The 27,134-nt window shown below is 39.8% G+C and overlaps 1 protein-coding gene across 1 annotated transcript in view; it reads right to left on the reverse strand.

Moving 5' to 3' along the window:
• Nucleotides 1-27,134, reverse strand: part of LOC126470304 (protein unc-79 homolog) — an 857,658-nt gene that overhangs the window by 16,688 nt on the left and 813,836 nt on the right. The window contains exon 48 of the mRNA XM_050098074.1: nucleotides 18,962-19,102. Coding sequence (XP_049954031.1) covers nucleotides 18,962-19,102 — 141 coding nt within the window. The remainder of the gene's footprint in view (nucleotides 1-18,961; nucleotides 19,103-27,134) is intronic.

Here is a 27,134-nt window from a genome sequence, read left to right on the forward strand (position 1 = left end):
CTGTGTCTCTGATGGTAATTTTATGTTGATGTTGGCGTAAGTGTTCACCAAAAGTTTACTGTTTCATCCTATACTTCCATGCTCTTACATGTTCTTTGTATATGGTGTCAAATGTCCTTTTGGTTTGACCAATGTATCTTCTGTCATGTTTATTATTTTTCAGTTGGTATATTCCTGTTTTCTGACATGGGTCAGTTATCCCTATTGCTTTTGGAAAGTACTTTTGAATTGAACTATTCGGTTGGTGGACTATTTTTATGCCTTATTGTTTTGAAAATATTGCTTATTCTTTGTGTGTATTTATGGTTTTACATCACTGATTACCATATTTTCTTTTCCATTTCTTTCTCACACTGTGTTGTTGCTGTTTGTGTCTTGAATGTTTGTTTGTGTGGGGTTCTGCCCTTTTGTAGATGAAAGTTGGGGTTTGCTTTTTCCTGTTTCTAGATTTTTGTTGTTTAGCTTTGTTACTTGGTGAAGTTATCTGGACATGAGGAGAAAGCCCAGGTGAACTCTAGTTAATTATCAGATGTTACCAGCCACCAAGATCCACCGTAAGAGCTGCAGAATTATTCAAGGAAAATCTACACACAGTAACAAAGAAATACCCAGATCATGCAGTATTAGTTGGAGGTGACTTTAATCTGATGGATACACTGCAGGTGGTACAGACAGACAGTTTTGTGAAGTATTTTTGAACATGTTTTACAAATACAACTTGAATGACTAGTTAGACAACACACACCCATTGGAAATATTTTTGACCTTGTAGCTACAAACAGGCCTGGACTTATAGACAGTGTCAGCATAGAGACAGGGATTAGTGATCATGATGTCATCTTTGTGACAATGGTTATTAAATCTGTCAAGATGGTATGGAGTATATTTATGCAAGAAAAAGCAGAACAGCTGTTGTTAGCATCCCATTTAGACAATGAATGTTCATCATTTTGCACTAATATGACAGATGTAGATGAATTATGGGTAAAATTTAAACTGACTGTATATTGTGCTCTGGAGACGTATGTGCCAAGTAAGTGGATTAAGGATGGAAAGGACCCTCCATGATCTAATAATCAGATATGGAAAATGCTGAGGGAACAAAGACTGTTGCACTTTTGGTTCAAGAAAGAATGTGCAAATGTTAACAGGCAAAGTTAGTAGAAAATTGTGTGTCCATAAGAAGATCAATGTGCAAAGGATACAACAGCTTCCATTATCATACATTAGAGAAAGACATTGCTGAGAACCTGAGAAAATTCTGATCATATGTAACATCACCAAGCAGATCAAATGCTTCTATCCAGTAACTCATCAACCAGTCTGATGTGGCAATAGAAAACAGCAAAAGGAAAGATGAAGTTTTAAATTTCACATTTAAGAAACCATTCACGCAGGAGGATCATACAGATATACAATCATTTGACTGTCACACAGACCCAAACATGGAGGACATAGAAATAGGCATCCCTGGCATAAAGGAGCAACCAAAAGAGTTGCAAGATCCAGATGTAATCCCAATTTGGTTTTACAGAGCATACTCTATGGCACTGGCCCTTTACTTAACTTTCATTTATCACAAATCTATCACTTACTGCAAAGTCCCAAGTGACTGGAGAAAAGTACTGGTGACTCCTGTACAGAGGGAGATTAAGAGAATGGGTCTACAAAATTACAGACCAATATCCTTAACATCAATTTGTTGCAAATTTCTTGAAAACATTCTCAGTTTGAATGTAGTAAATTTCCTTGAGACAGAAAAGCTTCTAAGATACAAAGGAATTACTGACATTGGTTGTGAGTCGGCACTGATTGAAATCAATGGGGAAATTTGAAAATTTGTGCCAGAATTGGATTTGAATCCAGGTCTCCTTCTTACTAGGAAGATGCTCTGGCCATTAAGCATCCAGACACAGTGGTCATTGTAATTGCATTGAGTACTCTAGCACACCTCCCATAAGATCCAAATTCTCAACTTATCCACGCACTACTAATGTAGTGCCCCTGCTCATTATCCTCATTACTTGAGATATTTTACCAACTTCTGTAAGCATTCAGGCCTCATGTGCCTCTGTACTGAAGAGATCGTTGGCCATCTTGCCTGATATAAAAATTCAGGCATCATGTATATAGGTAAAATTCAGGTGAGACGGCCAATGATCTCTTCAGTGCAGATGCACATCAGGCTCAAACTCTTATGGAAATCAGCAAAATGCCATGAGTAATGGGGATAATCAGCAAGTCGCACTACATTAGTAGTATGGAGAAGTTGAGAATTTGGGTCTGATGGGAAGTGTGGTAGGGAGTCTGTGCAGTTGCAATACTTGCTGTGTCTGGATGGCTTAGTGGTCAGAGCATCTGCCTAGTAAGAAGGAGATCTGGGTTCAGATCCTGGTCCAGCACAAATTTTCATCTTTCCCCATTGATTTCAATCAATGTCCACTTGCAGCCAATGTCAGTAATTCCTTTGTGTCTTAGTTCATAATGGCTGCTGGATCAAAATGGTCTCTGTTCTTTCAGCCATATCAGAAAGAATGGACACTCAGTCAGCAAATGAGCAAGGATTTAGAAAGCATCACTTGTAAAAGACTCAGCTTGCCCTTTTCTCACATGGATGGAGGGCAACAGGCACATTCTATATTCCTAAATTTCTGGAAAGCATTTGACATGGTGACCCAATGTAAACTGCTGAGGAAGTTACAAGTATAAGGATTAGGTTCCCAGATATGTGAGTGGCTCAAAGAATTTTTAAATAATAGAACCCAGTACATTGTCCCCAAAGGCAAGTGTTGATCAGACACGAGGTTATCATCAGGAATGCCCCACGGAATTGTGATAGGACCACACTCTATATACATGCATGATATGATGTATAGGGAAACCAGCAATTTATGGCTGTTTACTGGTGATACTGTCATAATTGAGTGTCTGTAGGAGGATACAAGATGTCTTAGACAGAATTTCTAGTTTATGTGTTGAATCACAGCTTGCTCTAAATGTAGAAAAAGTAAGTGAATACAGATGAGTACAAAAAACAATCCTGTAATGCTTCAATACAGCATTAGCAAGGTGCTGCTTGACACAGCCACCTTGATTAAATATCTTGGTGTAATATTGTAAAGTGGTATGAAATGGAATGAAAATGACAGGTTGGTAGTGTGGAAGGCAAATCGTTGATTTTGTTTTATTTGGAGAATTTTGGGAAAGTGTGGTTCATCTGCAAAGGAGATGGCATACAGAGTTCTATTGCACCCTATTATTGAGTGCTGTTCAATTGTTTGGGATCCCCAGCATACCAGATTAAAGGAAAACATTCAAACAATTCAAAGGGATGCCGCTAGATTTGTTACTAGTAGGTTTGATTAGCATGCAAATATTACAGAGATGCTTCATGAACCCAAATGGCAATCCCAGGTGGGAAGATAATGCTCTTTTTGGGAGGCAGTATGGTGGAAATTTAGAGAATCAGCGTTTGAGGTTGACTGCAGAATAAGTCTCTTGCTGAAAACATGCATTTCATGTAAGATGTGAGAAATTAGGGCTCTTATGAAGGCCTTTAGACAGCCATTCTTCCCCTGTTCCATTTGCAAGTAGAACAGGAAAGGAGATGACAGGAAGTGGTAACCTCCACCATGCACCCTAGGGTGGCTTGTGGAGTATAGATGCAGAAGTAAGTTATCTTTGTACCCTTTGATTGTGGCTATTTGTACTATGTATTAATTTTTGATAGTTGTCCATATCTAATGGTACCATGTGTAGTCTAGGGAGTATGAATGTAAGTGCTGCTTGTTTTTGACAATTAAGATGAGTTGATGTCTTATGTATAATTGTGTCTTTTGTTGACAGTTTTTGGCATATGTGAAATGTGTGCTGGTTTTTCTGGATCTTTATGGCAAGGTCCACGAAATTAACTGCATATTTTGCTCTTTTTCTATTGTAAAATTTAGCTTTTCATGAACAGAATTTAAGTAACTGGTCAATTTTATTGCTTGGTTGATTTATCAGGCAAAAGGTGTCATCCATACACCTGATCCAGTGTAGGATGTTGTACCTATTTGGCACTATTTTTTAAAAATATGACCTGTTCTATATGGTCCATAAAAATGCTTACTATGGTTCCAGACACTGGGGATCCTATTGATAATCCTTCACTATATAAATAGAAATCATTATGGAACTGGAAATAGTTCTGTTCTGTTATTGGCTCTAGCAGCTTGACTATTTCTTTGATGTATTCACATGGAAGTGTACTGTATGTCTTAAGATTTTGTGCAATAAAGATTATTGTTTAAGTTGTTGGTATATTGGAATACACGTTCTCTACATGACTACATCCCTCTCTCTCTCTCTCTCTCTCTCTCTGTCTCTCTCTCTTCCTCCCTCCTCAACACACATACACACACACACACACACACACACACACACACACACACACACACACACACACACACACACACACTCTGTGCTGAAAGCAGAACACATGTAACTACAGTTCTATTTGTAAAGTGAGATGAAGTGCAAATAACGCCAATGCAGCATACGAGAAAGTGCTTTCAAAAAGGCAAAAACTGTCAAGCATATGTATGCAACAAAGTTTCAATCATCCTCAACCTCTGCTAACTAAACTAGACTTCATCCAAACAGGTCATAACAGCCCAATGCTACAGACTGGTTGCTGTGTCATCCTCAACCCACAGGTGGCACTGTATGTGGATATGGAGGGGCATGTGGGCATCACACCACTCTCCCAGCCATACGTCAGTTTACAACACTAGAGCTGCTACTTCTCATGCACGTAGCTGGTCAGTTTGCCTCACAAGGGCTGAATGCACCCTGCTTGCCGGCAGCACTCTGCACGCCGGATGGTCACCCCCACATGCTAGACCAGCCTGACAGTGCTTAACTTCATTGGTCTGACGGGAACTGATGTTACCACTGTGACAAGGCCATTGGAAACCTCTGCTAACATTGATGGAAAAAACAATGATTTGCAGAATATGTGAACAAGAGGTAGAAACACTGTAAGTAAATTGCACACCAACTTTATAAAGAAACAGTATTTTTAATCTATAACAACCAAAATGTAAAAACATATGTATCCATATTTCCAGAATGGCTGCAGAAAACGTTTTGCAAATAAATGTGAAACAGATCCAGTTGAAAATAATCTTTAATTAATTGCAGTAAACTTCAGTTGGGGAAGACATAACATTTTCATATATCAAAACAGTGTTGCTATTATCTATGCTGTCATAAAAAATGAGGAATTTATTTTAATGTATGATGTTTCTTTTGCAGTATTTTTCAATGAGTATCATATGTTAATAAATATAAGGCTAGGAATATTTTAATGGATAATGATTTCCAGCTATCAACTACACAATAGGGGCCTACACAAGTTTTCAAACTGTCTCCCAGACATTTGCAAACCTGTTTTGCATTGAACATCAGTTAATAGCTGAAAATTATGAAGTCTGTTGCATGGTAACAGCTTTACATCTTAATTTCAATTAGTGTCATTATTTGTATCTTGATACTGAATGATTTTAAAATTACTGTCATTATTCAACTGATCTGTTATTTATGTATGGTGAAGAAACATTGTATATTAGACTTGTTACTGTGCTAAAAAACCTATTCTGTCAAATTACAAGTAGACTACGAAAAATTGTGAATGCAGACAAGCACTATTAAAGTTTATCTACCCAAAAGGAGTGTGGAGTTTCTAAATTCGCCATTTATTATATAATTTGAGTTATGGTTATATTCCAAGAGATTGGTAGCTATAAATTCAATATTTTTGTTGGAAGATAACTGTGTTGCCTGAAAGGTACACATGATGTCATAAGTATGTACTATGTACATCCTATTGTTATCATAATATGATTATTTATGTCTCTTTTTAACCTTGAGATATGTGTGTGTATGTGTCAGATACGCAGTGACAATGTTTGTTACCTTTCCTTGGAAAGTGGGCAGGAGGGAAATCCCCCTTTGTTCTAGCCTCCTCTTTCAATGCCACCCTACTTCAGTCCTGGTTGCTGCCTGCTATGGTAAACAGCAAGCTAGTAACACGTGTTTTGTATCTGAGGAATATGTGCAACTCTCTGTGTAAGATTTTAACTTTCCATTTTCCATTATTTATTGTTAAATGTTTAGTGCTTATTAATAATTTAAAGAAGTGTACATGGTGAATTTACATGTGTCTTGAATTGACAATGAAATTAAACTAAATTGTATGTACCAGATACGCGCAACCTTCAATGCTTGTTTCATGTTATTTATTGAGTTTTGTTTCATATTTATTTCTTAGGTACAATGGGGGACAAAGACAAGTATAATTTAAAAAATCCTTTGGATGTTGATGCTGTGATAAATGCAATTCTGTGTGATACTGATGATGAGGATGATCAAGACAACAGTTTTATAGAGGATAGTGACAATGATGAAGAAGAGCACATATCAGAAAGAGATGGAGATTCTGATATGGAACTGAGTGCTCAGTCCAGCTCAGAAAACAACAGAGATGAGAGTGCCACATTGACATTTCAAGCTGTTCAAAGGAAAAATAAAAAAAAATTATCAAGGTTTGCTCATGGCACAAAAAAGCCAAGGAACAGACAAAGGTGAGGTAAACAAAATATTTTACTACATCTGCCCAGAGTAATCAGACCTGCAAAAAATGTGACTAATATTCTAGATTCATGGAAATGCCTCATCTCTGACACAATGATTCAATGTATTGCAGAAAATACAAACAAATTTATTCTTACGCTGCAAGGCAACTATTCTCATTAAAGGGCTGCTCAACAGACAGACACAGTGGAAATGAAAGCTTTATTTGGGCTGCTTTATCTTGCTGGGGTGTACCACATGAATCATCTGAATCTTGACTACTTATGGCAGATGGATGACTTCTTAGCCATCATGAGTATAAAAAGATTTCAGTTTTTAATGCAATCTATTCATTTAGATGATGAGGAAACAGGAGGAGAATGAAGAAAAACTGACCGCCTAGCTCCTATAAGAATTATGTTTGAAGAATTTGTTGTGAACTGCCAAAAATGCTATTCACTTGGTGAAAATGTCACAATCGATGAAAAACTCAATGCTTTTCGAGGTAGATGTGATTTCATTAATATATGGAAAAAAAAAAAAAAAAAAGTATGAAAATTTATGTTTCTCAAAGAGGCAACACTTCTTTCATACATGCCAAAAAAGTACAAGAATGTTTTGTTGATACCCAGCCTTCACAATGATGGAAAAATTGATGAAGGAACAGGTATCTCAAGAAACCAGAAATTATAAGTTTTTACAGTCACACAAAAGGAAGCATTGACACTGTCAACAAATTTTGTAGGTCTTTCAACATTATGAGAAACAAAAAGTGATGGCTTGTGGTGGTGTTTTTTTTTATGATGAACATTGCTGCCATAAATTCATTTATAACCTGGAAAGGAAACGCCAGTGATAATCTCAAGAGAAGAAAATATCTCAGATATCTTTTGAATGAACTTGTGCAGGAACATGTAAAAAGGAGAAGTACTAAAGAGGCTGGAAACCTCCGTACAAAAGTTTTAAGTGTGTTGCATGCAGAAGAAGAACACCAACAGCAGCAGTTTATTTGCTTACCGCATTCAAAAATGTCTGCATTGATAGTAATTCAGCTTCTAAATAACTTTAGTGTATTGAGAAACCAAAATTTCAAGCATAATTCTGTATAAATTTGACATTTGTACACGGAAAGTAAGTATCTGTACCTCGAGAAGGTGAGGGAAGAAAATGTATGTTTGGAAACATAACTTTATTATGTTGCTTTTATTTGTATGACCCACTGATAATACCCAGTATTACTTTTATCATAAAAATTTAATGGTTAAGAAGACATAAAGTTTATTAACAACAAGTGGTATCTGTGAGATCCGTGCGACCGCCCTTGTCCAATTAGGAGGCGCGCCTATTGGAAGGTTAACTTCATGATGTGAAATTTTATCGTAATTTGATTATATCCAATAAATTTTCAGCAAAATGATCAAAACCTTAGAACGCAAATTGAGAAACATTTTCACAACAGATATGTTTATTTCTATGCCAACAACATCTGTTTGACTTTGAAAACTGAAAACCTGAAATAAAAATAAAATCAGAACAACTGAAACAATTATGACAGATGTCAATAAAATATAATCTGTGTTAGTTAATAGCACTTCTTAATGGAGAAACAGGAAATAAACATTAAAAATGCTTATCAAAGTCTGGGGTGATCTACAGAAACCATTAGTAGAACTTTACAAACCCTAGAGGCATATTTCTCACACCAAAACAAGAATAAAAGTCCACACCAACATACATCAAAAGATACTTAATTTTTGAATTGTAATGAAAATTTAAGATCAATTTATTCAAGGACACTCAATATAATCCAATAACTGAAGTTTGTAACCAATAATTAAAACTCATTTCTATACATATCTGAATAGTCACATCCATGCAAGTCAACCTGCTGATTCACTTATTTTTCATTTGACTAGTAGCAGTGTGCTAAGTGATCCATTTAACCAACATGGGATATTCATATCCAGAACAGGCAGATGTGACTTTTATGTACAGCCATGCAAATGTTATTGGACAAAAATATGTTTGCAAATAGAAGAAGCTGTAATTCCATATTTGCTGCTGTTAATCATTGTGTTGTTGAGACAGGATCTGTAGTATCACAGATTCTGGACCACCATACTTGATTTGCTTGAATGCCTGAACAGAAAGACTGTATAAAAGAAGATCCCTGTATAAGCATGTAAGACATTACTGTGATTCCTAACATATTTCACAGTACACTGAGGGCACTTCACAGGCTGTTCATGTGTCTTTATTGTGTTCACCAGGTGCATGGTGTTCTGCCTATCAATGACTGACCATGGCAAAGCTTTTCCAAATGGCTTGTTTATTTGCCAGTCCATTATTATGACATACATTAGAAAGAGAGACAAATGACTTATACAAATTGTGAAGATAATGTCAGGGGTCTCAGCTACATTACGTATGTATGCTACAAGTCCCCATATGGTGCATGGCCGCCAACAGCCATTGCATGTAAGGACCGCAAAGATAAGATATGAGAGTGCTCATACAGATGCATACAGACAGCAGTTTTTTCCTCGCTTTGTTTGTGAGTAGAACAGGAAAGGAAATGACTAAGAGTGGTACGGGGTACCCTCTGCCATGCAATGTACACTGATTTGCGGAGTATCTATGTATATATAGATGTACCTTGTACCACTACTAATAATTTTGTTTCCTCTTCCACTTGCAAATAGAATGGGGCAAAAACGGTTGCCTATACTCCTCTCTACAAGTTCCGATCTCTGTTATGCTATCTTCATGGTTCTTGTGCAAAATGTATGGTGGTGGTGGTAGAATCATTCTGCAGTCAGCTGCAGATGCCTGTTCTCTAAATTTTCTCAATAGTGTTCTGCAAAAAGAACGTTGTCTTCCCTCCAGGGATTCCCATTTGAGTTTACAAAGTATCTCCGTAATACTCATATGTTGTGCATCCGGCCGGCACTATGTAGGGACACAGGTGAGCGCGTGTGTGTGTGTGTGTGTGTGTGTGTGTGTGTGTGTGTGTGTGTGTGTGTTTTGTATGTGTATTTGTACTCTAGCTTAAGTAAGGATTGCTCTGAAAGCTAGCAAATGAGTCTCATTGGAATGAGTTACTGCTTAGTGTACAGATTATGATATGTAGTTTCAAAACTAATAAATGTGGTCATATTTCAACACTACTTTTCAGCTGACTCCAATGTGTTTCATTTAATCACACTGGCACTGAGACTTGTGTTTCTTGCTCTAGGGCAGCACACATATTAAAGTTTTCCTGCATGTGATGGTGCTGCTAACCCTGTTTCTTTCTGTGGGGCAATTGTCATATTCAATACCCTAACCTATTATTTTATTATATTTACCTTTTATTTTGAAAGCTGATTCTTTTAAAATAATGAGAGATCTCATAAAATGAATTTACACTAAATCAATGAAGAATTATGTGATATCTCACTTGCTCTAAAATCTTTCTTTTTGGAAGGTCATACAATACTGTATTCACAACTGTTCATTGCACCTAGCTGATAGGTAATACAGCATTTGGTTAGTGTATTGTTGGTAACATAATTGGTAGAGTTGAGTGTGAGCCACCAGTAGTTCATGTCACCCAGTGGGAGTATCTAGTGTGAGTCACCACTTGTACATGCTAGTGTGAACATGTTAAGGTACACACAATACCCCCCCCCTCCCCCTCCCCTCCCCCTCCCCCCCACACACAGATGTGACAAATGCAAAATTTTCCAGTACATTAAAATTTTCTGATGATGCCCCAGAAGAGTGAAATGCATTGATAAAAGTATTCTTTCCCCTGCAACCTAGACTGTTTTTCTTTAAAAAATCCAACAGTGGAAAATCCGGGATGGGATGTAAGAATATTATGACAAGGATAGCTGCTACTCACAATTTAGTGGAGATGCTGAGTTGCAGACAGGCACAACAAAAAGACTGTCAGAAAGTGAGCTTTCAGCCAACAAGGCCTTCGTCAAAAATAGACAACATATACAAACACACTCACGCAAATGCAACTCATGCACGCATGACCACAGACTCTGGCACCTGAATCCATACTGCGAGCAGCAGCACATGATGGGAGAGGCATCTGGGTGGTGGGGGTAAGGAGGAGGCTGTGGAGGGGAGGAGTGGGGATAGCAGGGTAGGACTGAGGGATGGCAAAGTGCCACTTGTGGGAGTATGCAGGAACAAGGTGGAGAGAGAGTGGGCAGCTAAGTGCAGTCAGGAGGTATGATGGAGGGTGGGGGAGGGGGTTAGTGGACAAAGAGAGAAGTAAAAAGCCTAGGTGTGTTGGTGGAGTAGAGAGCTGTGTAGTGCTGGAATGGGGACAGGAAAAGGGCTACATGGGAACGACAATGACTAATGAAGGTTGGGGCCAGGATGGTTACGAGAACATAGGATATATCTCAGGGAGAGTTGCCACATGGGCAAGTCAGAAGGATCCAGATGGCACAGGCTGTGAAGCAGCATTAAAATGAAGAATGTCATTTTGGGTGGCATGCTCAGCAACAGGGTAGTCCACCTGTTCCTTGGCCACAGTTTGTCAGTGGCTACTCTTGCAGACAGACAGCTTGTTGGTTGTCATACCCATGTAGAATGAAACACAGTGGTTGCAGCTTAGCTTGAAGATCATATGACTGGTTTCACAGGTAGCCCTGCCTTTGATGGGGTTAGGTGATGTTTATGAACAGAATAGATAGGTGATGGTGGGAGGAGGTATGGGACAAGTCTTGCGTGTAGGTCTATTCCAGGGATATGAGCCATGATGCAAGGGGTTGGGAGCAGGGGTTGTGTAGGGATGGATGAGGTTACTGTGAAGGTTTGGTGGATGATGAAATACCATTGTGAAAGGGATGGGAAGGATAGTGAGTATGACAGTTCTCACTTGAGGACACAACAAGAGTCAGTCAAAACCCTGGTGGAGAACGTAATTCAGTTGGTACTGAGTTACAAGGGGAATGCTCTTCCGTGGTGGGATGGAGTGACTTTGGGAGGTGGTGGGTGACTGGAAAGATAAGGCATGGGAGTTCTGATTTTGTACACGGCTGGGAGGGTAATTATGGCCTGTGAAGGCCAGTCCGGTCACAAACATCACCTATCCCATCAAAGGTAGGGCTACCTGTGAAACCAGTGATGTGATGTATAAGATAAGCTGCAATCACTGTGTTGCATTCTACACGGACATGACAACCAACAAGCTGTCTGTTCACAGAAATGGCCACTGACAAACTGTGGCCAAGAAACAGCTGGGCCATCCTATTATGCTTACATGAACAGTTCCCTTAGATATGGTGTGATCTTCTGGGCAAATACAGGTATGGCAAAACAAGCTTTCAAACTTCAAAAAAGGGCTGTTAGAAAAATGAAAGGAGTTCCCTGTAGAGTGTCATACAGGGAAATATTTAAAGAATTTAAAATAATGACTCTTCCTAGCTTAAACATCTATGAATGTGTATACTTTCTGAAAACTCACCAGGAATTTTCAACATTAAATAATCAGGTTCATAACCATGAAACAAGGAACAGAGATGATTTTCACAGAGACACCCACAAAGGAGTGCTCTACCATAAAATGGTGAACCACCAGCCCAAAATACACTCCTGGAAATTGAAATAAGAACACCGTGAATTCATTGTCCCAGGAAGGGGAAACTTTATTGACACATTCCTGGGGTCAGATACATCACATGATCACACTGACAGACCCACAGGCACATAGACACAGGCAACAGAGCATGCACAATGTCGGCACTAGTACAGTGTATATCCACCTTTCGCAGCAATGCAGGCTGCTATTCTCCCATGGAGACGATCGTAGAGATGCTGGATGTAGTCCTGTGGAATGGCTTGCCATGCCATTTCCACATGGCGCCTCAGTTGGACCAGCGTTCGTGCTGGACGTGCAGACCACGTGAGACGACGCTTCATCCAGTCCCAAACATGCTCAATGGGGGACAGATCCGGAGATCTTGCTGGCCAGGGTAGTTGACTTACACCTTCTAGAGCACGTTGGGTGGCACGGGATACATGCGGACATGCATTGTCCTGTTGGAACAGCAGTTCCCTTGCTGGTCTAGGAATGGTAGAACGATGGGTTCGATGACGGTTTGGATGTACCGTGCACTATTCAGTGTCCCCTCGACGATCACCAGTGGTGTACGGCCAGTGTAGGAGATCGCTCCCCACACCATGATGCCGGGTGTTGGCCCTGTGTGCCTCGGTCGTATGCAGTCCTGATTGTGGCGCTCACCTGCATGGCGCCAAACACGCATACGACCATCATTGGCACCAAGGCAGAAGCGACTCTCATCGCTGAAGACGACACGTCTCCATTCGTCCCTCCATTCACGCCTGTCGTGACACCACTGGAGGCGGGCTGCACGATGTTGGGGCGTGAGCGGAAAACGGCCTAACGGTGTGCGGGACCGTAGCCCAGCTTCATGGAGACGGTTGCGAATGGTCCTCGCCGATACCCCAGGAGCAACAGTGTCCCTAATTTGCTGGGAAGTGGCGGTGCGGTCCCCTACGGCACTGCATAGGATCCTACGGTCTTGGCGTGCATCCGTGCGTCGCTGCGGTCCTGTCCCAGGTCGACGGGCACGTGCACCTTCCGCCGACCACTGGCAACAACATCGATGTACTGTGGAGACCTCACGCCCCACGTGTTGAGCAATTTGGCGGTACGTCCACCCGGCCTCCCACATGCCCACTATACGCCCTCGCTCAAAGTCTGTCAACTGCACATACGGTTCACGTCCACGCTGTCGCGGCATGCTACCAGTGTTAAAGACTGCGATGGAGCTCCGTATGCCACGGCAAACTGGCTGACACTGACGGCGGCGGTGCACAAATGCTGCGCAGCTAGCGCCATTCGACGGCCAACACCGCGATTCCTGGTGTGTCCGCTGTGCCGTGCGTGTGATCATTGCTTGTACAGCCCTCTCGCAGTGTCCGGAGCAAGTATGGTGGGTCTGACACACCGGCGTCAATGTGTTCTTTTTTCCATTTCCAGGAGTCTACATTTTAGTGCATTGCCTTCTACACTAAAGAAAATAAAAGAATTTCATAAATTCAAGGCAGATCTTAAACAATTTTTACAAACACATAGTTTTTATAGCATTGAAGAATATCTGAATATGGAAAAGTAATATTATTTATATATACTGATATAAAATATTTGTATTTATTATCCAAGTTTTTGAAACAAATTAAAGATAAGAAACTATATCGTAATTGACTACATCCATACAATGTATATTGTTAACAAATGAATAAAGAGATTGATTGATTGATCCTGTTGCTGAGCATGCTGCCCAACATGATATTCTTCATTTCAAGAAGTGCTTCACAGCCTGTACCATGTGGATCCTTCCCACCAACACCAGCTTTTCTGAACCACCCAGGTGGGAAATCTCCCTGCAATATATCCTATGCTCATGTAACCTTCCTGGCCTCAACCTTCATCAGTCATTGTCCTTCCCATGTAGCCCTTTTCCTGTTCCCATTCCAGCACTACACAGCTCTCTATTCCACCAACACGCCCAGGCTTTTTACTTCTCTCTTTGTCCACTAACCCCCTCCCACACCCTCCATCATACCTCCTGACTGCACTTAGCTGTCCACTCTCTCTCCACCTTGTTCCTGCATACTCCCACAAGCAGCACTTTGCCGTCCCACAGCCCTACCCTGATATCCCCCCTCCTCCCCGTCGCAGCCTCCTCCTTACCCCCACCACCCAGTTGACCCTCCCATCATGCGCTGTTGCTCACAGTATGGATTCAGGTGCCAGGGACTGTGGTCATGTGTGTGTGTGTGTGTGTGTGTGTGTGTGTGTGTGTGTGTGTGTGTGTGTGTGTGTGTGTGTTTGTTGTCTGTTTTCAGCAAAGGCCTTGTTGGCTAAAAGCTCAACTTCTGACAGTCTTTTTGTTGTGCCTATCTGTAACTCAGCATCTCCACTATATGATGAGAAGCAACTATCCCTTTTCATTATATTGTTTCTATCAAAAATGTTTTATTTCTATTTGTGAGTGCCTGTTGACAAATCAGTGTTTCTGATATTTGAGGAGGGGCCTCCTTTACTCTTTAATTATTTACATTCTACCAGAATGTTCCTAGTATGATTAGGTTAATTGTAGCACATTTCCTTTATACAGTAGACTATTGATGTTTTTCATAAGACTGAATCAGATTCAGTTTCAAAAATTCTCATGTTTACATCTACACCTTGAGAAGTTCTAACCCCTTCCCCCCATATTACATCATCATAAATAGCTCTCTGAATAGGTAGGTTTCAGCTAAAATTTGCCCTCTATTGTATTTCACCACTTGCTGGGATCCTTAGTATAAACATTCTATCGAGTTTGTCAGCATGCTATATCGTCTTCTACCTCATACAAGATGGCAGCTCTCAAGGCTATGTGCACAACAGCAAGTGAATGGTGAATGTGACCCTAGCTGAGAGGGAGACACTGCACCAGTCACACGAATCTGACAGACAGGTGACGTGCATACCAGAAATAAAGAACTGGCCAAGATGAAGGACTGGTCATTTGTCTGTCCAAAACAAGTGGGCAGATACAGAGACTGACTAAGAAAGAGGGGAAAGAAGTTATCTAGAGCTACTGGAAATAACTAGCATGGTTATTGTCTGCCAAACATTTGCCTGGGCCAGTAAAGCTCCAGTGAAAGTGAAAAAGCACAATTCTAACAAGGAAAGTGAATGAGCTGATTGATTTACATACTACTGTGATATGCAAATAAGAAGTCTCAAGGAGGTAAAGAAAATTAGGCCTGGTAGAAAATGATAATTTTATTGGTTCAAGAGTTACAGAGCATTAAAGGCAGACAAAATTAAAAATTCATAACTTTGTTAATATGTGCAGCAGGGACACAAATGATATGTCAAATTAAAGGAAAGTAATGAAGAATAAGAATCCTGTAGCAGATTTGCTGATTTTAAACAATTTCTAGACAAAAATAATGAATTTCTTGTGTATCATTAAATTTTTGGTAGTTCCTTACAAAAAAAAAAAAAAAAAAAAAAAAAAAAAAAAAAAAAAAAAAAAAAACAATATATATAGCATAGATAAAATAAACACAGGTAATGCCAAACCAGCATGTAAAACTAGCATTTAGAGATGGAGTGATTGACATGCCACAACGCATGGTGCACATAATCAAGCTCTAGAAATCAGCTATTGGGTTTAGATCATCAAAAATAGATCATAAAAACAGATCCCAGTCCCAGTAACACACACCACATAAAAGCTAGTGATCTGCCGTTTCTCATGAAACAATAAAATAATAGTGCTACATAGTAAATAGTGATGTTTTCTTTGTCATTAGTAAATATGACAAGAAATCTACTAATTCTTTTTAAGATTATTTGAATACTGTTAATAATACCTCAATTCTGATTACATAAGCAAAATATCTGGCAAAATTCCATGCACATGTCAGATGCCTATATAAAATATGATAAATCTGAGTAAGACACCAAATATAATTTTAATGGAAGCTGACAACATTACATCTACCAACCTTGGCTATAAAAGAATGCTGGGACATGGGTGCTGGGGTTAATCATGACAGCCAGGTTGGAGGTCTGTTGTTATGAGCAGTTCATGATATGCATTGCACATTAGCTGCACAGTGTTGACTCTGGCGGATTCTCTGAAGTTTTTTCAATGAGACTTTGGACTCTGAATAATTCGTGCTCACTTTTAACTTAGTTTTTCACTTTTAACTTAGTTTTTGTGGTGCATACTTCTGGACTTAGAAAGTTTACAGGGATAGGCAAATATCTAATGATTTTGCAGGCAGTGGCAGACTCTGTCACATATGTACAGTCTCTACGTAGTAACAGTCAACAGCCAATAAGATCACATGAGTGCTTTGGACAATGCAACATCAGTTGTGTTAAATGTCTAAGTAAAATGGGTGTAGAAACAGAGGTTGCTTAGACAACTGTACTGAGCAATGCAATGTAACAGAGAAGTGTGTCACTAGGGAGTCCACGTGGTGAAATAGAAGGCCTAAAATCTGAATTCAGAGGTGAACTAGAGAAGTTAAGTGGTGAACTGAGGGATAGAAAGATAACTTAGGGAAAAAAATAGTATGAAGCTATAGAGGGAAATAAAATAATGATTGAGAAAATTAGAGTTAAGATGGGAGCAGCTGAAGAGAGACTGGATACAAAAATAGATTCAGTGAAAATAGTGCTTCAAGGGGAAATTAGTTTATGCAGGCGGCCGTTAGATCCTCATAAAGTTTCAGCTGGGGAAGTTCTGGCAGAGGTATATGGGAATGTTCAGACATGTAATGAGGAAATTAAATTAGTTTTAAGGTAAGAAATAGTTAGCAGCATTGACGATCTTCAAAAGAAGTTTGAAATGTTAATCTATATAATTTGAATTAAATTGTGCTCAGGCAAATGTACATTTTCCTAGTATGCCACACACAAACTTTAAGTTTTTATCCTGCAAGAATAGGTATCATGCTGTTGAATCCCTTGCATCTTATAAAGACAGTTTCATTCAGGATGGATGATGAAGTTAAGGTAAAATGTATTAAAAGGCTGCTAGAAGGTCTTGCAGAAACCCTGGCAAATCAGCATTCAGTTGACTTTATATCATAATAGATGTCTGAACAGCTGTTCTTGCATAAGCACTGGAGCCAAGTGAAAGACTGCCATCCGAAGAACAAACTTTTAAATTCTCAGTATATAGTTCAGGCAGTCAGTGGCAGACTTTTATCATGAAGAATTGCTAGAACTAATTCATTTTGATAGTCTGCTAAGTATTTTAACTGATAACATTATGTTAAAAATGAACACTGTCAGAACAGCTGTAGTTGGAGCTGATTCACAGTCTGACTGATTCAGCTGAAAATTATTAGCTTACATTGAAAAACTGTATCAAGTATTAATATAAAAATTCACATGAGTAAACAACCAGCCATAGAATTTTAATCAGAGACAGAAAATCAAAGGAGAGATAATAGTAATTGATGTGACAAAAAGGACAGGTATGGTAGCACAAATAATTATCAAAGGAACAACTACCAAAGAAATAATAAGAAGTGCAGCACTAAAGAGAGAGCATTCCTTAATAAATCTTGCAGAACAGAGTAGTCAGAACATAGTCAGGAAAACTGAAATTTTCCTCAGCTGTAGCCAGAGATGGGACAGTAGGCTGCAGAAGGAACAGGACTAAGAACAGAAAATACAGAAGGGAGAGTAAATAGTGCATTCATGATATAAGAGAGGATTTTTTGAATGAAACACATATCTCAAGCTACCACTGTAAAGCCCAAGTCTGTAATCAAAGTTAAAATGGAGGAGATTGTGGGAGACTGCCTCCTGTACACTGGAAGCAATGTTTTAGGAACTGCTGAATCTTTTTATAATACTATTAAACATGAGAAGACAGAAGAGTCCTCTGTGCCATGTACAAAGGTGAGGAATGCTGTAGGTAGTTTAAGTAAACCTGTAAGGAAGAAAGTAATTTTAGATGTGAATGTGGATAAGAAACTGCGAAGCAATCCTTTTTTGGGCAATTCCAGGTCTTTCCATGAACTTGACTGAGAGTCCAGACTTTCTCTATAAATATGAGGGAACAGTGTGCTGTGGGAGAAAAACAATAAGATTTAAAATGTGATTGTTAGCAAGGATTTAGTAGCCAGTTCCTATAGTGAGCTTTGGGAAGAGGAGGAGAAAGATATTAGGATAAGGAATTCAGGATAATGTACATGAAACGAAAAGTGTGTTGGAGAAAAGATGTTCCTCTTATATTCAAGGAGTGACTTGGTAGCACAGAAGTGTTTATGACCATGTAAAATAGTTCCGTAATTGGAGAAGGTCAACATTTGTTGACACATGCATCACTCAGGCAGTGGTAATTGACATTTGTATCTGAAACAAAATTCTATAGCAAAACAAGTCTAATATAAGATCAGAAAAATAAAAAAACAATGTAGGGCAAAGGTAACAATGATGAACGTTTGTTTTAGGAACTAGATTTTCAAATGGAAGACTTTGCTCAGAGATTTCTTTCACATTCACAAGTTATTGTACATATGAGATTTAAGTAAGAATGAGTGTTTTAAATATCATTAACATTTACTGAAAGCTAAAATGACCTTAAAATAACAACTCCATTTGCAAACACTCAGATTACAATTCAAATTATTCTACTGGATGCAAAGTGAAACAAAAAACTGGTAATTTCATTATAATGTAAATATGAGAAATATAGTTTAGAATAGTTACTAAGGGATGTAATTACACTCATGCAACATTTAAATGCATTATATAACATCTGTATAGTTTTGTAATTTATTCTGCACTCACCACTTTAGAATGGGCCACAAGATGCAGTATACATGGTGTAACCTTACCCCAGAAGTCAAATAAGATGCTCATGGTCAATGAATGAGCTTCACTACTTGGCAAGTTATGTGACGCAATTTGCTCCAAGTATACAGTCCACAACTGAAAGATAATGTTCACATATAAGATTTTGCCAGTGTTATCTTTTATTTTTCAATATAAATTTATGTCATTATGATATTAGCTTGTAGATTAAAACTGAAGAAACTACAAAAAGATGGAAATTTAAGGAGATGGGACATGGATAAACTGAAAGAACCAGAAGTTGTAGAGAGTTTCAGGGAGAGCATTAGGGAACGATTGACAAGAATGGGGGAAAGAAATACAGTAGAAGAAGAATGGGTAGCTTTGAGAGATGAAATAGTGAAGGCAGCAGAGGATCAAGTAGGTAAAAAGATGAGGGCTAGTAGAAATCCTTGGATAACAGAAGAAATACTGAATTAAACTGATGAAAGGAGAAAATACAAAAATGGAGTAAATGAAGCAGGCAAAAAGGAATATAAACGTCTCAAATACAAGATCAACAGGAAGTGCAAAATGGCTAAGCAGGGATGGATAGAGGACAAATGTAAGGATGTAGAGGCATATATCACTAGGGGTGAGATAGATACTGCCTACAGGAAAATTAAAGAGACCTTTGGAGAAAAGAGAACCACTTGCACGAATATCAAGAGCTCAGATAGAAACCCAGTTCTAAGCAAAGAAGGGAAAGCAGAAAGTTTGAAGGAGTATATAGCGGGTCTACAAACTACAAACTACAAAAAGATGGAAATTTAAGGAGATGGGACATGGATAAACTGAAAGAACCAGAAGTTGTAGTGTACTTCAGGACAATATTATGGAAATGGAAGAGGACACAGATGAAGATGAAATGGGAGATATGATACTGCGTGAAGAGTATGACACAGCACTGAAAGACCTAAGTCGAAACAAGGCCCCGGCAGTAGACAACATTCCATTAGAACTCCTGATAGCCTTGGGGGAGCCACCCCTGACAAAACGCAACCATCTGGTGAGGAAGATGTATGAGACAGCCAAATACCCTCAGATTTCAAGAAGAATATAATAATTCCAATCCCAAAGAAAGCAGGTGTTGACAGGTGTGAAAATTACCAGACTATCAGTTTAATAAGTCATGGCTGCAAAATACTAACACAAATTCTTTACAAATGAATGGAAAATCTGGTAGAAGCTGAACTCGGGGAAGATGAGTTTTGATTCCGTAGAAATGTTGGAACACGTGAGGCTATACTGACCCTAAGACTTATCTTAGACGATAGATTAAGGAAAGGCATACCTATGTTTCTAGCATTTGTAGACTTAGAGAAAGCTTTTGACAATGTTAACTGGAATACTCTCTTTCAAATTCTGAAGGTGGCAGGGGTCAAATACAGGGAGCAAAAGGCTATTTACAATTTGTACAGAAACCAGATGGCAGTTATAAGAGTCAAGGAGAATGAAAGGGAAGCAGTGGTTAGGAAGGGAGTGAGACAGAGTTATAGCCTATCCCCGATGTTGTTCAATTTGTACATTGAGCAAGCAGTAAAGGAAACAAAAGAAAAATTCTGAGTAGGAATTAAAATCCATGGAGAAGAAATAAAAACATTGAGGTTTGCCAATGACATTGTGATTCTGTCAGAGACAGCAAAGGACCTTAAAGAGCAGTTGAACGGAATGGACAGTGTCTTGAAAGGAGGATATAAGATGAACATCAACAAAATCAAAATGAGGATAATGGAATGTAGTCAAATTAAATTGTGTGATACTGAGAGAATTAGATTAGGAAATGACACACTTAAAGTAGTAAATGAGTTTTGCTATATAGGGAGTAAAATAACTGATGATGGTAAAAGTAGAGGGGATATAAAGTGTAGACTGGCAATGGCAAGGAAAGCGTTTCTGAAGAAGATAAATTTGTTAACATCGAGTATAAATTTAAGTTTCAGGAAGTCGTTCCTGAAAGTATTTGTATGGAGTGTTGCCATGTATGGAAATGAAACACGGATGATAAATAGTTTAGACAAGAAGAGAATAGAAGCTTTGAAAATGTAGTGCTACAGAAGAATGCCGAAGATTAGATGAGGACGTACTGAATAGAATTGGGGAGAAGAGAAATTTGTCGCACAACTTGAATAGAAGAAGGGATCAGTTGGTAGGACATGTTCTGAGGCATCGAGGGATCACCAATTTAGTATTGGAGGGCAGCGTGGAGGGTAAAAATCACAGAGGGAGACCAAGAGATGAATACAGTAAGCAGATTCAAAAGAATGTAAGTTTCAGTAGGTACTGGGAGATCAAGAAGCTTGCATGTAGTATGGAGAGCTGCATCAAACCAGTCTCTGGACTGAAGACTACAACAACAATGATATTAGCTTCAAAAAGGAACTAATACCAGTGATTAGATAAATATGTATTTTAAATAATTTCAGTAAATGCAAATAATTTTCTACTAACTACTCTTCCTCACTTTGTATCCCTTGACTTGAATTTTAAATTGATTTGTCCTACATTTAAAACTGATGGAGACTCCAGGCTTAAATATAAATATTTATCTCAGGTAAATCACTAGTCACTGATTAGGAAAGGAGTGAGGCTGTAGACATGCAATTAAAAAGGACATTTCTAGCTGGACATTTAGATGAGATACTTCATAAATATGGGACATGAGCATGGCAATACCAAACCCACACTCACCCACCGGCCCATCCACATGCACAAAAGTGCGCGTGCACGTGTGCGCGCGCGCGCACACACACACACACACACACACACACAGACACACACTCACAGACAAGTACATAGTAAATTTTTATAAAGTGAATTAAAAAGAAGAAGCGGAAGCTGCAGAAGAAGAATACTGCAGCAAGACCTGAATACAGCTGTGAAGTAGAAAGTGGCTTTTGTGTGTGTGTGTGTGTGTGTGTGTGTGTGTGTGTGTGTGTGTGTGTGTGTGTGTGTGTTTGTGTGTGTTTGTTTATTGTTGTTGTGAGCTCTCTGAATAATTTAATTTTCCTTTCTTACCTGCCTGTCTACTGCTCAATGCTTCTTCTGTGTGGTGAATAGTGATCTATCCTGAAATAACTACATATAATAGATACTAGGCTTTCTATTTTTATTGAACTGTTACTGAAATTAACTTCCTTATGAATGACCTATTTGTTTGAGCACTATGAGCATTAATTTTGATATACCTTATCATATTTAGTGGTTGTAGTTATTAGTGTGGATTCTCTACTTCATATAACATGACTCAAAATAATGATAAAAATTAACAAAAATAAAATTTTCTGCCACAGTCAGTACCTGAATATAAATGTTTATCAACCAAATATTTACAAGTTTTGCTGAAATTTGAAAATAAATTCTACAGAATTAGAAAATAGGTGAACTCAAATGATGGAAACCCCAGGTAGGGATATCAACAATGTAGAAAAAGACAGATTGCTATTTATCATGAAGAAGAGACTTCAAGTAGCAGACAGGCACAATTAAAAGACACTAACATAAAGCTTTTGGTTACTGCCTTCAACACGTGAAGAAAGACACACACACACAAGCAAGCACACCTCATTCACACATAATGATGAACTCCAGCATCTCAGACTGGAATGCAACTATCACATGGGATGCAAGCAGTAATCTGGAGCAGGGACGAGAGAGGAAAGGATAGTAGTGTACCGATGGGGACAGTGATGAACACTGCCTGCTGGAGAGAGCAGGGACTAGACTGCCAACAGGCACAGCGTCAGGAGGTTGTGGGGCAGGGAGGTGGGGAAAAAAGGAGAAAGAAAGAAGAGGAGCAGGGAAGGACGGGTGGATGTGTTGGCAGAGGGCTGCAAATAAACAGGATGGGAGATGAGAATGGGGAGGAGATGATAGGACAGAGGGGCTGGAAACTGTTGGATGGAGGGTGTGGGGACAGTATGTTACCATAGGTTGAGGTCAGGAGAATTACGGGAGCGGTGAATGTGTTGTAAGGATAACTCCCATCTGCACAGTTCAGAAAAGCTGGTGGTGGAGGGAAGAATCCAGATGGTTCAGGTAGTGAAGCAGCCATTGAAATCAAGTGTGTTATGTTCAGCTGCACGTTGTGCCACAGGGTGGTCTACTTTACTCCTTGCCATTCATCTCGACAGACAGCTAGTTGGTAGTCATACCAATATAAAAATCTGTGCAGTGACTGCAGCAGAGCTGTTTACACAGGTGGCCCAACCCCTGATGGGATAGGATAAACCCATAACAGGACTGGAATAGGAAGTGTTGGGTGGGTGGACTGGGCACATTTTGCACCTGGGTCTTCCACAGGGGTATGATCCTTGTTGCAAGTGGTTGGGATTGTGAGTGGCATAGGGATGGACTAGGATGTTGTGGAAATTGGGTGGGCAAGAGAACACCACTTTAGGAAAGGTGGGAAGTATCTTGGGTAGGAAGTCCCACATTTCAGGGTATGATGATAGGTAATTAAAGCCCTGGTGAAGGATTTGGTTCAGTTGTTCCAGTCTGTGGTGGCACTGGGTGATGGAGGGCACACTCCTTTGTGGCTGGTTCCTGGGGTTTGTCAGAGGATTGAGGGTGTGAGGGGAAATGGCATGCTCCCATGCCATCTGTTTGTGGACTAGGTCTAGGGGATAGCGCCTGTCTGTGAAGGTCTTGGTGAGACCCTCAGCACACTGAGCAAGAGAGTTTTTGTCACTGTAGATATGCCATTCTCAGGTGGCCAGGCTTTATGGGAGTGATTTTTTGGTGTGCAAGGGATGAGAGCTGACAAAATGTAGGTACTGTTGGTGGTTGGTGGGTTTCATGTGGAATGAAGTGTGGATGGAGCCATCAGTGAGGAGGAGGTCAACATCTAGGAAGGTGGCACACTGGTCGGGGAGGACAACATGGAGCGGATAGGAGAGAAAGTGTTGAGGTTGTGAAGGAACAAAGATAGGGCATCTTGGCTGTGAATCCACATAATGAAGATATCATCAGTGAAGCTGAACCAGGCTAGGGGTTTGGTGTTTTGGGAGGCTAGGAAGGTCTCCTCTAGATGACCCATAAAAAGATTGGCATAGGAGGGTGTATGTAGGTGCCCATAGTCGTGCTGCAGATTTATTTATTTACCTTTCCTTCAAATGAGAAATAGTTCTGGGTTAGTATAAAGTTAGTAAGGTGTATGAGGAATGAGGTAGTGGGTTTTGAGTCTGAAGGACATTGGGAATGGTAGTGTTCAATAACAGAAGAACATGGACATGAGGGATGTTGGTGAATAGTGAGGTTGCATCAACAGTGATGAGTAATGATACTCTTTTAAACTAATGCAGAAAGATGGACCAAGGGTTCATTGTGGCAGGAATGGTGTAAAGGAAATGGTAATTGCACAGAAATGGGCAAAAGAGGTGTTTATATTTGAGACAGGAGCTTCTAAGTGAAAAGATGCATAAAGATGCGCAAAGAATATGTAAAGGCACTCAGAAACATGCACAAGTATGCAAAGTAATGCATAGATACCTAAAAATATGCACAAATATGTTGAAACTGTACAGAAACATGGGTGAAATAAACGATGAGGTGTGTGTGTGTGTGTCTGTGTGTGTGTGTGTGTGTGTGTGTGTGTGTGTGTGTGTGTGTATCAGAGGAAAGAATCTGGGGCATTTGATACTGCATCAACAATCTTTGGAGTCACAGAGTCTGTGTTGTGTGCAGATGATTGTGGATGCAGTATGGCTCAGAGGTAGGTGCGGTGAAGAAACACAAAGAAAGAATAGAAAGATCAGACACTGACAAGAATAATGCTGTAGTGAAGAGTAACAAAGGAAAACATCACAGGGTTTTGGGATGGAAGAAAACTGTTTGGTAAAAATGAAACAGTGTAAACTAAAGGTAGGAATGTCAACTATGTAGGAAGTTCTACTGCTTACCATAAAGAAAACACGTCAAGTTGCAGACAGGCACAATTAAAAGACACTTACGTAAAGTTTTCAACCACAGCTTTCAACAGTAAAAGATAGGCACTCACACCATTCACACATACAAGCAAGCACATGCCACACACAATGACTGGCAACTTCTGTGTCTTGGGCAGGAATTTATCTATCACGTGTGATGCAGGAAGAAATCTGGAGAGGGTGGGGAAGGGGAAGGGATAGTATTGTATGGATGGGGAGAGAGATGAATGCTGTCTGTACAGTGTCAGGAGGTTTTAGGACATCCTTTTTGGATCAAAAAAGGCAAGGAATGAGGGAAAATGGGTGGATGTGTTGGCAGAGGCCTGCAAATAAACAGGGTGGGAGATGAGATGGGGAGGAGATGACAGGATAGAGGGGATGGAAACTTTTGGGTGGAGGGTGCTAGGACAGTATGTTATGATAGGTTGAGGCCACAGTAATTATGGGAGCAGAGAATGTGTTGTAGGTATAACTCTCATCTGCACAGTTCAGGAAAGCTGGTGGTGGAGTGAAGGATCCAGATGGCTCAGTTACTGAAGCAGTCATTGAAATCAAGTGTGTTATGTTCAGCTGCATGTTGTGCCACAGTTTGGCAGTGGCTGTTCATCCGGCTAGACAGCTGGTTGGTAGTCATACCAATATAAAAAGCTGTACAATGATGGCAGCATAGCTTATAAATGACATGGTTGCTTTTACAGGTGTTGAGGGAGCTTCTGATGATCCAGATTCTTTCCTCTGATAGTTATATTTATTCCATTGATCCCACTTCATCCCTCATCCTGATGTACTTAAGCATTTTGTTTTCCATACCTGCCTGTGCCACACTACATCTACATCTACACACATACTCCACAATCCACCATACGGTGTGTGGCGGAGGGTACCCCGTACCACAACTAGCATCTTCTCTCCCTGTTCCACTCTCAAACGGACGAGGGAAAAATGACTGCCTATATGCCTCTGTACGAGCCCTAATCTCTCTTATTTTATCTTTGTGGTCTTTCTGCGAAATGTAAGTTGGTGGCAGTAAAATTGTACTGCAGTCAGCCTCAAATGCTGGTTCTCTAAATTTCCTCAGTAGCGATTCACAAAAAGAACGCCTCCTTTACTCCAGAGACTCCCACCCGAGTTCCTGAAGCATTTCTGTAACACTTGCATGATGATCAAACCTACCAGTAACAAATCTAGCAAGCCCGCCTCTGAATTGCTTCTATGTCCTCCCTCAATCCGACCTGATCGGGATTCCAAATGCTCAAGCAGTACTCAAGAATAGGTTGTATTAGTGTTTTATATGCGGTCTCCTTTACAGATGAACCACATCTTCCCAAAATTCTACCAATGAACCGAAGATGACTATGCGCCTTCCCCACAACTGCCATTACATGCTTGTCCCCCTTCATATCGCTCTCCAATGTTATGCCCAAATATTTAATCGACGTGACTGTGTCAAGCACTACAATACTAATTGAGTATTCAAATATTACAGGATTCTTTTTCCTATTCATCTGCATTCATTTACATTTGTCTATATTTAGAGTTAGCTGCCATTCCTTACACCAATCACAAATCCTGTCCAAGTCATCTTGTATCCTCCTACAGTCACTCAACGACGACACCTTCCCGTACACCACAGCATCATCAGCAAACAGCCGCACATTGCTATCCACCCTATCCGAAAGATCATTTATGTAGATAGAAAACAACAGCGGACCTACCACACTTCCCTGGGGCACTCTAGACAATACCCTCACCTCCGATGAACACTCAACATTGAGGACAATGTACTGGGTTATATTATCTAAGAAGTCTTCGAGCCACTCACATACTTGGGAACCAATCCCATATGCTTGTGCCTTAGTTAGGAGTCTGCAGTGGGGCACCAAATCAAACGCTTTACGGAAGTCAAGGATTATGGCATCTGTCTGATATCATTCATCCATGGTTCGCAAGATATCATGTGAAAAAAGGGCGAGTTGCGTTTCGCAGGAGTGATGCTTTCTAAAGCCGTGATGATGTATGGACAGCAACTTCTCTGTCTCAAGGAAATTCATTATATTAGAACTGGGGATATATTCGAGAATCCTGCAACAAACCGATGTAAAGGGTATTGGTCTGTAATTTTGAGGATCCGTCCTTCTACCTTTCTTATATACAGGCGTCACCTGCACTTTTTTCCAGTCACTCAGGACTTTACGTTGGGCAAG

The sequence above is a fragment of the Schistocerca serialis genome, chromosome 3 (assembly GCF_023864345.2).
Source record: "Schistocerca serialis cubense isolate TAMUIC-IGC-003099 chromosome 3, iqSchSeri2.2, whole genome shotgun sequence".
NCBI lineage: Eukaryota > Metazoa > Arthropoda > Insecta > Orthoptera > Acrididae > Schistocerca > Schistocerca serialis.